A 13,893-nucleotide genomic window follows, 5' to 3' on the forward strand; every position below is an offset into this window, starting at 1 on the left:
TGAGGTCTTATCCTCATTACCCTTTTGATTTGCTCACCCTGACGTTCAATGTCAGGGGTTAAGAGCCCATTTGATTACCTTTCCATGGCTTGTTTGTCGAGGTTGATATGACCCCTCTTGACTAAAGCCATACCCATGTATGTTTGAGCCCCCCTATTGGTGTGTTTACTTTAAGATACATGTTTTGTGTGATGTGATCGTTTCCCCATAAGATTGCTAGGCTTTGTACAGTCTCTCGTTTGCATGTCAATTAAGGTAGCATTGTTCCTTCGTCTAGGACTTCCTTGCATGAGCATTCCTAAAACACAAACCAACTCATTGATTTTTCTTCTCCTAAGAACACGTTGACTTCTTCTACTACAGGCGAGTAAGTCTCCAAAGGTCGAGAATCCGATAGATTGCGTAGTAACGTCGTTCATCCTAAAACACAACCCTTAACCCGTAGTTAGCCGAACTACGGCTTGCTCTGATTCGCATTCCAAATGAGATATGTAGGCAGGAGACGCGATGTCTTAGCGAGCACACTCCTCTTTAACCCCTAGGTAGCCGAGCTACAAAGACTCTGATTCTCATGTTCATATGAGATACGTATGCAGTGGATGCGACATCCGTGCGAGTCATTTTCTTTTAACCCCTCTTTTAGTAAATAGTACATTAGATAAACCTACACCCTTTAGACAAGAACAACAAAAGTGGATCCCGTAGAGTACTACGGATTCATAGGGGTGCTAATACCTTCCCTTCGCATAATCGGCTCACGAACCCAAGATTTGGTTGCGAGACCTTGTCTTTTTCTTTCCTTTTTTCAGGTTTACTTCGAGCGTTTCCTTTCCCTCCTTTGGGATAAATAACGCACGGTGGCGACTCTTCTGTCATTTCTTTTTTTGCCGGTTGTTTTTTCGCATTCTTTTTTCAGGTTGCGACAGTTATTTAACGCCAAATTACTGATTTTCTATTTACTCATGACTTGAGTCAGACAAAATTGTGACTCGAATCAAACTTATATAATATATTGTTTCAATTCTTCTAATTTGTGATTCATCTCATACATGGTTAACTTTTAATCAATTTCTTCAATTTAAAAAAAAACATTGAATGATTTCAACCAAACTGAGAACTAAGGATAACTTTGAAGAATATTAGCTTCGATAAATGGTAAGTAAAATAAAAAATAGATAAAAATAATAAAGTTTTCTTTAGAAAATAAATGAAATATGAGAAAAAATTTAAATTAATTACTTTAAAAATGAAATAAATTGTCCATTGAAGAAAGAAATTTCAATTACTTTGTCCAAACAATAAATTTTACCTATAAAAATATTGAATCACTTGAACTAAACTACAAATTTAATAAATTTGTTGGAGCTGTCATTAGAGGTTTTATGGAGAACCGATAAAAATAGTGTGTTGCTTAATGAAATTCAATTTGAAACAAGATGTTTAAATAAATATTTACTAATTGAATTAAGAATCTAATATTACAGGTTTGTACAAATATAATCACCAAATACAGTGTTTAGATACAAGATCTAACACAAACATAAGCTTAAAGATTAAAAAATTATGCACAATAAACCTAACAATGTATAATTCTAGAAAGTGATAAAGCCATAAAGTTCTACAATGCTAAAATGTTAAAATTGTACATAAATTAGAAGAGAATGATAGAGAGAATTGTACACCAGTATATATAACGGTTATGAGCAACGTCCTCAATTGCACTTAATCTTATCCCCAATGGTGAACCATTAAAAATTTATTGGTCTTCCACTAATTTGAAATTATTACAAGTGTCTTTTAAAACACCATATAATCATTAATTAATTGAAAATTTAAAGCCAACTACTAACAAACACATATTTGAATCTTAATGTTCCTTCTATTGTAAGTAACACACTAAACTACAAATCCTTCAAGATGTTTCCTCGATCTTGAGCCAACCACCTTTTGAGAACCAAAGCACTTCAAGATTTTATCTGCAGCGATCTCCATGCGATCCTACGACAATTCCCTTGTCCGAGCCTTTGAACTAATGAAGGAGCTAGAAACTCCAAAGTTTCATTCTCAACGACCTTCATGCAACCCAACCAAAATTCCCTTTGAGACTAGCATATTCTTTTTCTTCACAAGAAGTTTGTCTCTAGAATTCAGAAATACAATCAGATTCTTCTATGTGTAAGCACACAAAAAAAAATCCAAAATATCGGAATCCCCTAATGTACCTTCCAGTTGTTGGAAAAGGAAATGTCCCAACAAGAGGGGTTGGATTGTAACCTTCTAAAATTTTAACAATGATGTAATAATAGATAATTTTTCTCATGAATTTCATAGAAAAGAAGAGTTAGAATGAGTTTTTAATATATTAAGTATGTGTAGCAGGTGATTAATAGTATGAAGATAAGATAAAGCAAGAATTAAAAATAAATCAAACTCAAGAACTTCTCTTGATTCAACAACTTGTTTCGTCCAGTCCTCACACCTCGTGATATTTTCCCTTACTTGGTTCTTCTTGCAATATGTGTTGGTATATGTATTATTAGCCTCACTAGACTTACACTTATGAATGACAAAGCTTCTCATAAGCTTACATGAGTATTTTTATATGTATATCTAGTGATGATATACTTCGATATTTAAGGTGTTTACAACAACTTTACACTCTAACTATGTGGAAGTAAGGATATGAAATAAATGCTAACACACTAAATATGATGATCTCTCTAGTGATATATTCATTTTGGAAAGATGTGGTTTTCAGTGAGTGGGATACTTCCTTTTATAGAGAGAAATGAAATCATTGAAATATTTTTACCAAAACTGTCCTTGACAATTTTTAATATATTTATGTGAAAGCCAAAAGGGGAATGTGACTCCTCATAAGTCACGACGATATACTTGTGAACTTATTGCTTTATAATATATGAAGATTGTTCCAATTTTATTTTATGTCACATGGAGCTGGCAAGATTTTCTATTTGTCTTTTAGTGTTGTAGTGAGTTTTGTCCTCAGAAGGTCTTTTAAATCCCCAAGTTGGTTGTTCTCTTTCTTAGATGTAAATTATTATGAAAGAATTTTATAAACTTTGATGATTGATGAACTTAAACTTTGATGATTGATGAACTTACTTGTACGTTTGCGTTTTAATGTCCAATAGAGTTTTTAGGAATTTTTTCAAGAATCCAAAATAGTTTGTTAGTTTCAAAACAAAAATAGAGTATGTTTCAACACCAGCTAGGACTCACACTTTCACTTTTAAATTTGAGCAACCACAATAATAGATTTTTGGTTAAATGTTGAAGATGAAGCTTTCTGGAAGATTCTCACACACAACTTGTTTGTGCTCAAAAAATTAACTCGATTAATAAGTATTTCTTCAAAGTTGATTTGAAATAAAGTTTGTATGATTACAAATAGTTTTTTTTTAAATTGTGAGAGAATGCAAAAAAATCTTTTTAAAAGATAAATGTTTTATTTCAAAATTGAATTAATGTGAAGCTCACACTAGAGAGAATTTTTTTTAATTTTTATTTGTGCTAGAGTTAAGGTACAAAATAGGTAATAAAAAAATCAGCAAGATGATTCGAGTCAGATCCTCAAAATAAAAAAGTAACTAAAATCGAGATGATAAAATCAAGATTTGACATTTGTGATTCAAGTTAGGTAGAAGTTTGACTCAAGTCAAAGTTTAATACATTTATGATTTGAGTCAAACATAACTATGACTCAAGTCAAGATGCCTATGATTCAAGTCATGAAAAACCTTGAATCAAATCAAGCCATTTAACGCCAAATTACTGATTTCCTATTTACCCATGACTTGAATCAGACAAAATTGTGACTCGAATCAAACTTATATAATATATTATTTCAATTCTTCTAATTTGTGATTCATCTCATACACGGTTGACCTTTAATCAATTTCTTAAATTTTCAAAAAACATTGAATGATTTCAACCAAACGGAGAACTAAGGATAACTTTGATGTATATTAGCCTCGATAAACGGTAAGTAAAATAAAAAATAGATAAAAATAATAAAATTTTAGTATGAAAATTAATGAAATATGAGAAAAAATTTAATTAATTACTTTAAAAATGAAATAAATTGTTCATTGAAGAAAGAAATTTCAATAACTTTGTCCAAACAATAAAATTTACCTATAAAAATATTGAATCACATGAACCAAACTACAAATTTAATAGATTTGTTGGAGATGTCAATGGAGGTTTTATGGAGAACCGATAAAAATAGTCTGCTGCTTAATGAAATTCAATTTGCAACGAGATGTTTAAATAAATATTTACTAATCGAATTAAGAATCTAATATTACAGATTTGTACAAATATAGTCACCAAAGACGGTGTTTAGAAAACAAGATATAACACAAACATAAGCTTAAACATTAAAAAATTATGCACAATAAACCTAACAACGTATAATTCTAGAAAGTGATAAAGCCATAAAGTTATAAAATGCTAGAATATTAAAATTGTACATAAATTAGATGAGAATGATGCAAAGAATTGTACACCAGTATTTATAATGGTTATGTGCAGCGTCCTCAATTGCACTTAATCTAGTCTCCAATGGTGAACCATTAAAAATTTATTGGTCTTCCACTAATTTGAAATTATTACAAGTGTCTTTTAACACACCATATAATCATTAATAAACTGAAAACTTAAATCCAACTACTAACAAACACATATTTAAATCTTAATGTTCCTTCTATTGTAAGTAACCCACTAAACTACAAATCCTTCAAGATGTTTCCTCGATCTTGAGCCAACAACCTTTTGAGAACCAAAGCACTTCAAGATTTTATCTGCAGCGATCTCCACGCGATCCTACGAAAATTCTCTTGTCCAAGCCTTAGAACTAATGAAGGAGCTAGAAACCCAAAGTTTCATTCTCAACGACCTTCATGCAACCCAACCAAAATTCCCTTGGAGACTAACATATTCTTTTGATTCACAAGAAGTTTGTCTCTAGAATTCAGAAATATAATTAGATTCTTCTATGTGTAACCACACAAAAAAAAGTCCAAAATATCATAATCCCCTAATGTACCTTCCAGTTGTTGGAAAAAGGAATGTCCCAACAAGAGGGGTTGGATTGTAACCTTCTAAAATTTTAACAATGTTGTAATAATAGATAATTTTTCTCATGAATTTCATGGAAAATGAAAGTTAGAATGAGTTTTTAAAAATTAAGTATGTGTATGAGGTGATTAATAGTATGAAGATAAGATAAAGCAAGGACTAAAAATAAATCAAACTCAAGAACTTCTCCTGATTCACCAACTTGGTTAGTCCAGTCCTCACACCTCGTGATATTTTCCCTTACTTGGTTCTTCTTACAATATGTGTTGGTATATGTATTATTAGCCTCACTAGACTTACACTTATGAATGACAAAGCTTCTCATAAGCTTACATGAGTATTTTTTATATGTATATCTAGTGATGATATATTTCGATATTTAAGGTGTTTACAACAACTTTACACTCTAACTATGTGGAAATAAGGATATGAAATAAATGCTAACATACTAAATATTATGATCTCTCTAGTGATATATTCATTTTGGAAAGATGTGGTTTTCAGTGACTGGGATACTTCCTTTTATATAGAGAAATGAAATCGTTGAAATATTTTTACCAAAACTGTCCTTGATAATTTTTAATATATTTATGTGAAAGCGAAAAGAGGAATGTGACTCCTCAGAAGTCATGACGATATACTTGGGAACTTGTTGCTTTATAATATATGAAGATTGTTCCAATTGCATTATATATCATATGGGGCTGACAAGGTTTTCTATTTGTCTTTTAGTGTTGTAGTAAGTTTTGTCCTCAAAAGGTCTTTTAAATCCCCAAGTTGGTTGTGCTCTTTTTTAGATGTAAATTATTATGAATGAATTTTCTATGCTTTGATGATTGATGAACTTACTTGTACGTTTGCGTTTTAATGTCCAATAGAGTTTTTAGGAATTTTTTCAAGAATCCAAAATAGTTTGTTAGTTTCAAAACAAAAATAGAGCATGTTTCAACACCAGCTATGACTCACACTCTCACTTTTAAATTTGAGCAACCACAATAATGGATTTTTGGTTAAATGTTGAAGATGAAGCTTTCCGGAAGATTCTCACACACAACTTGTTTGTGCTCAAAAAATTAACTCGAATAATAGGTATTTCTTCAACGTTGATTTGAAACAAAGTTGGTGTGATTACAAAATGTTTTATAGTTTTTAAGATTGTGAGGGAACGCAAAAAAATCTTTTTAAAAGATGAATGTTTTTTTTTCAAAACTGAATTAATGTGAAGCTCACACTAGAGGGATTTTATTTTATTTTATTTGTGCTAGAGTTAAGGTACAAAATAGATAATAAAAAAATCAGGAAGATGATTCGAGTCAGGTCCTCAAAATAAAAAAGTGACTAAAATCGAGATGATAAAATCAAGATTTTACATTTGTGATTCAAGTTAGGTAGAAGTTTGACTCAAGTCAAGATTGAATACATTTTGGATTTGAGTCAAACATAACTATGACTCAAGTCAAGATGCTTTTGATTCAGACATGAAAAACCTTGAATCAAATCAAGCAATTTAACGCCAAAACAATGATTTCCTATTTACTCATGACTTGATAGACAAAATTGTGACTCGAATCAAACTTATATAAAATATTGTTTTAACTCTCCTAATTTATGATTCAACTCATACATGGTTTACTTTTAAGCAATTTCTTCAATTTTAAAAAAAACATTGAATGATTTCAGACAAACTGAGAATTAAGGATAAATTTGAGGTACATTAGCTTCGATAAATGGTAAGTAAAATAAAAAATAGATAAAAATAATAAAATTTTAGTAAGAAAATTAAAAAGATATGAGAAAAAAATTTAAATTAATTGATTTAAAAATGAAATAAATTGTTCATTGAAGAAAGAATTTTCTATTACTTTGTCTAAATAATAAACTTTATCGATAAAAATATTGAATCACTTGAACTAAACAACAAATTTAATAAATTTGTTGGAGGCTGTCATTGGAGGTTTTATGGAGAACCTATAAAAATGTGTGCTGCTTAATAAAATTCAATTTGCAACGAGATGTATCAATAAATATTGACCAATCGAATTAAGATTATCATATTACAGGTTTGTACAAATATAATCATCAAAGACAGTGTTTAGCAAACAAGATCTAACACAGACATAAGCTTAAACATTAAACAGTTATGAACAATAAAACTAACAACGTATAATTCTAGAAAGTGATAAAGCCATAAAGTTATACAATGCTAGAATATGTAAATTGTACATAAATTAGAAGAGAATGATAGAGAGAATTGTACACCAGTATTTATAATGATTATGGGCAGCATCCTCGCTTGCACTTAATCTAGTCTCCAATGGTGAAAAATTAAAAAATTATAGGTCTTCCACTAATTTGAAATTATTACAAGTGTCTTTTAGCACACCATATAATAATTAATAAACTGAAAACTTAAAGCCAACTACTAACAAACACATATGTGAATCTTAATGTTCCTTCTATTGTAAGTAACACACTAAACTACAAATCCTTCAAGATGTTTCCTCGATCTTGAGCCAACAACCTTTTGAGAACCAAAGCACTTCAAGATTTTATCTGGAGCGATCTCCATGCGATGCTACGAAAATTCCCTTGCCCGAGCCGTTTGAACTAATGAAGGAGCTAGAAACTCCAATGTTTCATTCTCAAGGACCTTTATGCAACCCAACCAAAATTCCCTTGGAGACTAACATATTCTTTTTCTTCACAAAAAGTTTGTCTTTGGAATTCACAAACACAATCAAATTCTTCTATGCGTAAGCACACACAAAAAGTCCAAAATATCAGAATCCCCTAAGGTACCTTTCAGTTGTTGGAAAAAGGAATGTCCCAACAAGAGGGGTTGGATTGTTCCCTTACTTGGTTCTTCTTACAATATATGTTGGTCTATGTATTCTTAGCCTCACTAGACTTACACTTTTGAATGACAAAGCTTCTCATAAGTTTACAGGAGTATTTTTTATATGTATATCTAGTGATGATATACTTTGATATTTGAGGTGTTTACAACAACTTTACACTCTAATTATGTGGGAGTAAGGATATGAAATAAATACTAACACACTAAATATGATGAGCTCTCTAGTGATATATTAATTTTGGAAAGAGGTGTTTTTCAGTGAGTGGGATACTTCCTTTTATAGGGAGAAATGAAATCATTGAAATATTTTTACCAAAACTGTCCTTACAATTTTTAATATTTATGTGGAAGCCAAAGGAGGAGTGTGACTCCTGAGATGTCATGACGACATACTTGGGAACTTGTTGCTTTTTAATATCTGAAGATTGTTCCAATTGTATTTTATATCACATGGGACTGGCAAGATTTTTTATTTGTCTTTGAGTGCTATAGTGAGTTTTGTCCTTGAAAGGTCTTTTAAATCCCCAAGTTGGTTGTGCTCTTTTTTAGATGTAAATTATTATGAAAGAATTTTCTAAGCTTTGATGATTGAGGAACTTACTTGTACGTTTGCGTTTTAATGTCGAATAGAGTTTTTAGGAATTTTTTCAAGAATCTAAAATAGTTTGTTAGTTTCAAAACAAAAATAGAGTATGTTTCAACACCAGCTTTGACTCACACTCTCACTTTTAAATTTGAGCAACCACAATAATGAATCAAATCAAGTCATTCAACGCCAAATTACTGATTTCCTTTTGACTCATGAATTGAGTCAGACAAAATTGTGACTCGAATCAAGCTTATATAATATATTGTTTCAATTCTTCTAATTTGTGATTCATCTAATACATGGTTGACTTTTAATCAATTTCTTCAATTTTAAAAAAAACATTGAATGATTTCAACCAAACTGAGAACTAAGAATAACTTTGAGGTTCATTAGCTTCGATATTTAGTAAATAAAATAAAAATAGATAAAAATAATAGAATTTGAGTAAAAAAATTAATGAAATATGAGGAAAAAAATCTATATTAATTGATTTAAATATGAAGTAAATTGTTCATTGAAGATAGAAATTTCTATTACTTTGTCTAAACAATAAACTTTACCGAATTAAACAACAAATTTAATAAGATAACGTGTGAATAGGTGAGAAAGGGAAGAATATAAGATAACATATCCATGCATTTAGCGGAACCCAAATATTGACCCAATTCAACAACTCTATCATAATTTAATTAGTTAATTAAAGAAAAAAGAAATAGTCAGTCTTTCAATGAGAAAAGTTCCTCCTATAATTAAGTAAGGATAGCGTGTGAATCCTCTCTATATATAATGAATCAAAAGAGAAGGTATAATATCAAATTCAATTCAAGTGTTTCTGATAAACAGAAATACACAAACAAACAGGGGCGACTTGAAAACAAAGATTAAGAAGAACAAAAAGAATGTCTCAGTTAAGGAATATGTCAATTATTTTAGTAGTTTTTGCTTTTGTTGCAACAATATTGGAAAGAACAGAAGCAGCAGATCATACAGTTGGAGACTCAACAGGTTGGACAAGTAGTGCTGGCGCTAAGTTTTACTCTGACTGGGCGTCCAATAACACATTCAAACAAAACGATGTTCTAGGTGAGTTTTTATTTTATCTTTTAAAAATATTAATTTGATTGAATGAAATAGTGTCTTACCCTAATGCTGCTATTACAGTTTTCAATTTCTTTGCGGGTGCGCACACTGTTGCTGCAACCAACAAGGCAGACTTTGACAACTGCAATGTGAATCAAAATACAAATGACATAATAACAACATCACCAGCAAGAGTGACTCTTAACAGAACTGGTGATTTCTATTTCATATGTACCGTCTCATCCCATTGTCAATCTGGCGGTCAAAAGCTAACCATTAAAGTTCCAACATCTTCTTCATCTACTCCTCCTTCATCTACTCCTCCTTCACCTACTCCTCCTTCATCTGGAACCACTCCTACTCCACCTACCAGCGGAGGAACACCATCCCCTTCTTCTCCAACTCAGCCTGATGCAACTCCTCCATCACCGGGTTCGGCCACTGCTATCGTTGCTACTTTCCCTGCTCTCATTGCTATTGTCATAAACTTGTTGGTTTAGACACACCAGTTTTTTTTGGAATGGTTATTTACACTGTTTCAATTTTTGGATTTGATGTTCTATAATTAGGGTTTAGGATATATTTAATTTGTATTATCAATAAGATTTAATTGATATATACAGACAATGTAAAATGATTTTATATTGTCATAATCCTATCGGTTGGATATTGAAATAAGTTTTACTTTTATTTTATTTTATTTTATTTTATTGATATATACAGACAATGTAAAAGTAATTAATCCCTATTATTTTATTTTATTCAATTTAAAAAAAAGTTTAAAACATATAATATTTTTATCTCAAATATTAATAGCATCACAAAAATAAAGCATTTACTTATATATTAATATCATTATAAATATTTTATTCATGTTAATAATTAATTACATTTATTATTTTTAATAATAAAAATAATTTTATTTAAATTATAAAATAATAAACATAGATATTAACATTATAAAATAATAAACATAGATATTTTTAATAATAAATATTTAAATTTTTTAATACTAATACAAAAAACCAAATCTTGATAAAATGTTTACAATAAACTATATTTAAAGTTGTTCAGAGTTAAATTCAATAATAAAAATAATAAATATTTAAATTTTGAATTATTACTGAAAATTGAAAATTAACCACACATAATAAAATGTTACAAAAATAAAATATTCTCTCTTTATAAATACCTTAATAAAGACGTATATTATTATTATTATTATTATTATTATTATTATTATAAATATTTAAACCTTATTTTTTAAAATATAAGACATGAAATAATGACAATAAAAATATTCACTTATTATTATCACAATTGCATTCATTTAACCGATTAAGAACTATAAACATAAAAAGACATGATATAATGACAATAAAAATATTCATTTATTACTATCAGAATTGCATTCATTTAGCCGTTTAAAAACTATAAACATAAATAAACAACAATTTGTTAACTTTTAAATACCTCATCATAACAACTATTAGATTCATTATATATCCATATTAACAGATAATCAACAATGGAAAATTCAATCTTAGATCTTAACACTAATCATGATGATTGGTTACTTCGAGTTAGAGTCTTTCGATTGTGAGACATTTATAATCTGCTAAACGATGAACAACAAATATTCGTAGAAACCATTTTGTTAGATGAGAAGGTATTAACTTTTTATCCCAAATATTGCATTTGTTGTTAACAAAATATACTTTTATATTCTAAATATTTGACATTATTATTTTTTCTTTATAAAATTATTAATTTCAATATTTTATTGCTATTTTTTTTCCTTCAGAGAACTCTTTTGCAAACATACAAACCATTCAAAGGCTTAAAAATGACATGGTTTTTGCGAACGACTAATGTAACAAATTTAAGACTCCGGATCCTTAATTTCACACAATTATTTTGAATTTGTTAGCATAGAAACAATTTCATAAAGAGTTGGAGACAACAATATTCTTTCTCGTAGTTTTATACACAAGTTACCCTACAATAATATAAAATATATTATATAACTACATTCATGTTTCTTTTCAAACATAGTTGGCGTGCTCCATGCTCCTTGACATGAAAAACACGTTTATGTACAAGGAAAACCTACAAAAATTCCCAGACTTGAATTGATGGTACAAGAGTAAGACATTGTTATTTTTTGTTTTGTTTCGAAATCAATAAATCTGCTTCATTCCTAGACACTTAATTAGTTGGATGTGAGAACTCTTCCAGTGTTGGAGCCAACTGGAAGCCCCGGAAGGTGCAACACCTCAAGGGAGGGTCATAAAATTGTTCCAAAGTAAAAATGGCCCAAGCATCCACCTCGGTGTTCATGATAATCAACAGGTCATCATACTCAACACAAAAGTCGTTCCTTCTAATTTTTTTCACGTATGAGATCAACCCCTTGATCAATCCTAGCTTTGGATTTCTGAACTTGAATGAATAAGTACTTTTCTAATTGCTATCTATGTCTTCTAAATGCTTGCAATCAATAGAGTCTTTAGATTCCTTTAAAATGGGCACATGCTAAATGTGGAAATTTTGATGTTTATGTATGTACAGTTGGGTTTGTGATCATTGGAACATTATGATTAATTGTTTCATGGAGAAAATGTTCCAGGAATAGGAAATCCAACCACATGTAGACTCTAGGATTTAAAAAGGTTCCTAGAGTCATATACCCTATTCAAGAATATTATCATCAGAACGACAGATCGTAAGAAGATAATATCTTAAAGATGATCTATTCTACGTAAGGTCTTCGTATTTATCTAACGAGTCCTAAGTCTTACAGGTCAACACTACACAACCATTGTCTCCACGGTTCTAAACATGATTCCTAGAGTCATGGATCCCATTTAAAGATATTATCGTCAGAACGACTAATCGTAAGACAATACTATCCTCAAAAGGATATATTCTGAGTGTGGCTTTTGTATTAACCCGACGAGTCCTAAGTCTCGTAGGTTAACACTACACAACTATCAATTCTAAAAGCCATAGGTTCAGGATTCTACAAAGGTCCTAAGAATCATAGGTCGAGGTCGAAAATATCAACGTCAGAACGACTAATCGTAAGACAATAATACTTTCGAGGGATCTCATCTGAGTGAGATTCTCGCATCAGCCTAACGAGTCTGATGTCTCACAGGTCAATACTACCCAACCACCATCCTAACTTAAGTTTTTCTCATAGCTCAGGTATAGAGATTTTCCTCACACAAACGACAATAGTCCAGAAAGTTCTAATGTCACCATATGATCAATGATGCAACAATTGGAAATACAAATAATTAAAGGTGCTATGAAGAACTCAATGCATACATAGTTCTGCTCAAAGATAACTACTGGATGGATTTCTTTAAAGAGTGTGATACTTGGATCACATTTGAGCGATTAAACCTTTACTTGCTACTCGCTCTTGGAGGTTGAAGTCTTTGTTTGTTTCGCATCAAAATGGATATTACATACTATTTTCTGAAAAAGTTTACGGGGTCGCACAAGGGCAGAAATCAAGTTTGATTGGTTTGAGTTGATTTTAAGTGGATATATCCATCCATGCAGGAAGCTCTACTGTAGTACTCAGATGCCCGAAAAGGAAGAGGCTAAAGCCTAATCACTCTATTTTCATCCAAAAGTTTGTTATGAAAATGTGTGGAAAATTAGGTCAAAGTTCATTAACGGAAGACAATTATTCAGACAGGGAGCTCTACTGCAGTGTCTAAATAATCGAGAAAGAGAAGGTCGATACCCAAGCAATATTTTCCATCTATAAGAGAAATGACCTAATTCTAGTAATTATTGTATTTTAATATGAAATTTGAATGTTTGAACATGGAGCTCTACAACAATATCATAACATTCAAAACAGAGAAAGTCTAAACCTAATAAGTTCTTCCATTTTTATTGTAAAAGATTCTAAAAACAGGGGGACGACTTGATGATGGATCAAGTGTTTGAAGTTGACTTATGAAAATAATTTGGATGTGGCGGGGGACATACTCGACTTTGTATTCGATTTGGATTTGATTTGGGAAAAAAACTCGACGTTGGATCGAGTGTTTGTTGTTTTTGTTTTTTTTTTCTTCTGAAATGATTGATTTTAATCATTTGTCAACAATCAACTAACACAGTAAAGTAAATGAAAGCGGTAAATTTATTACATATTTTCGGGAATGGGCGTACAATTTATCGAATGAGGATACAACACAATAATTTAAACAATACAAGTTTTGAAAGACATTTGCAAAAATAA

At 30.4% G+C, this 13,893-nt stretch overlaps 1 protein-coding gene across 6 annotated transcripts in view; it reads left to right on the plus strand.

Moving 5' to 3' along the window:
- The window catches only part of LOC127094021 (cucumber peeling cupredoxin), a 147,704-nt gene that overhangs the window by 73,820 nt on the left and 59,991 nt on the right, over positions 1-13,893 (plus strand). For 2 of the 6 annotated variants that reach the window (XM_051032915.1, XM_051032964.1), the window contains exon 2: positions 9,711-9,959. In XM_051032915.1, coding sequence (XP_050888872.1) covers positions 9,711-9,959 — 249 coding nt within the window. Of the gene's footprint in view, positions 1-9,364; positions 9,633-9,710; positions 10,305-13,893 lie in introns of those variants that run through there. The other 4 variants (XM_051033046.1, XM_051033182.1, XM_051033091.1 and 1 more) reach the window with 4 other exon arrangements.

The sequence above is a fragment of the Lathyrus oleraceus genome, chromosome 1 (genome assembly GCF_024323335.1).
Source record: "Lathyrus oleraceus cultivar Zhongwan6 chromosome 1, CAAS_Psat_ZW6_1.0, whole genome shotgun sequence".
NCBI lineage: Eukaryota > Viridiplantae > Streptophyta > Magnoliopsida > Fabales > Fabaceae > Lathyrus > Lathyrus oleraceus.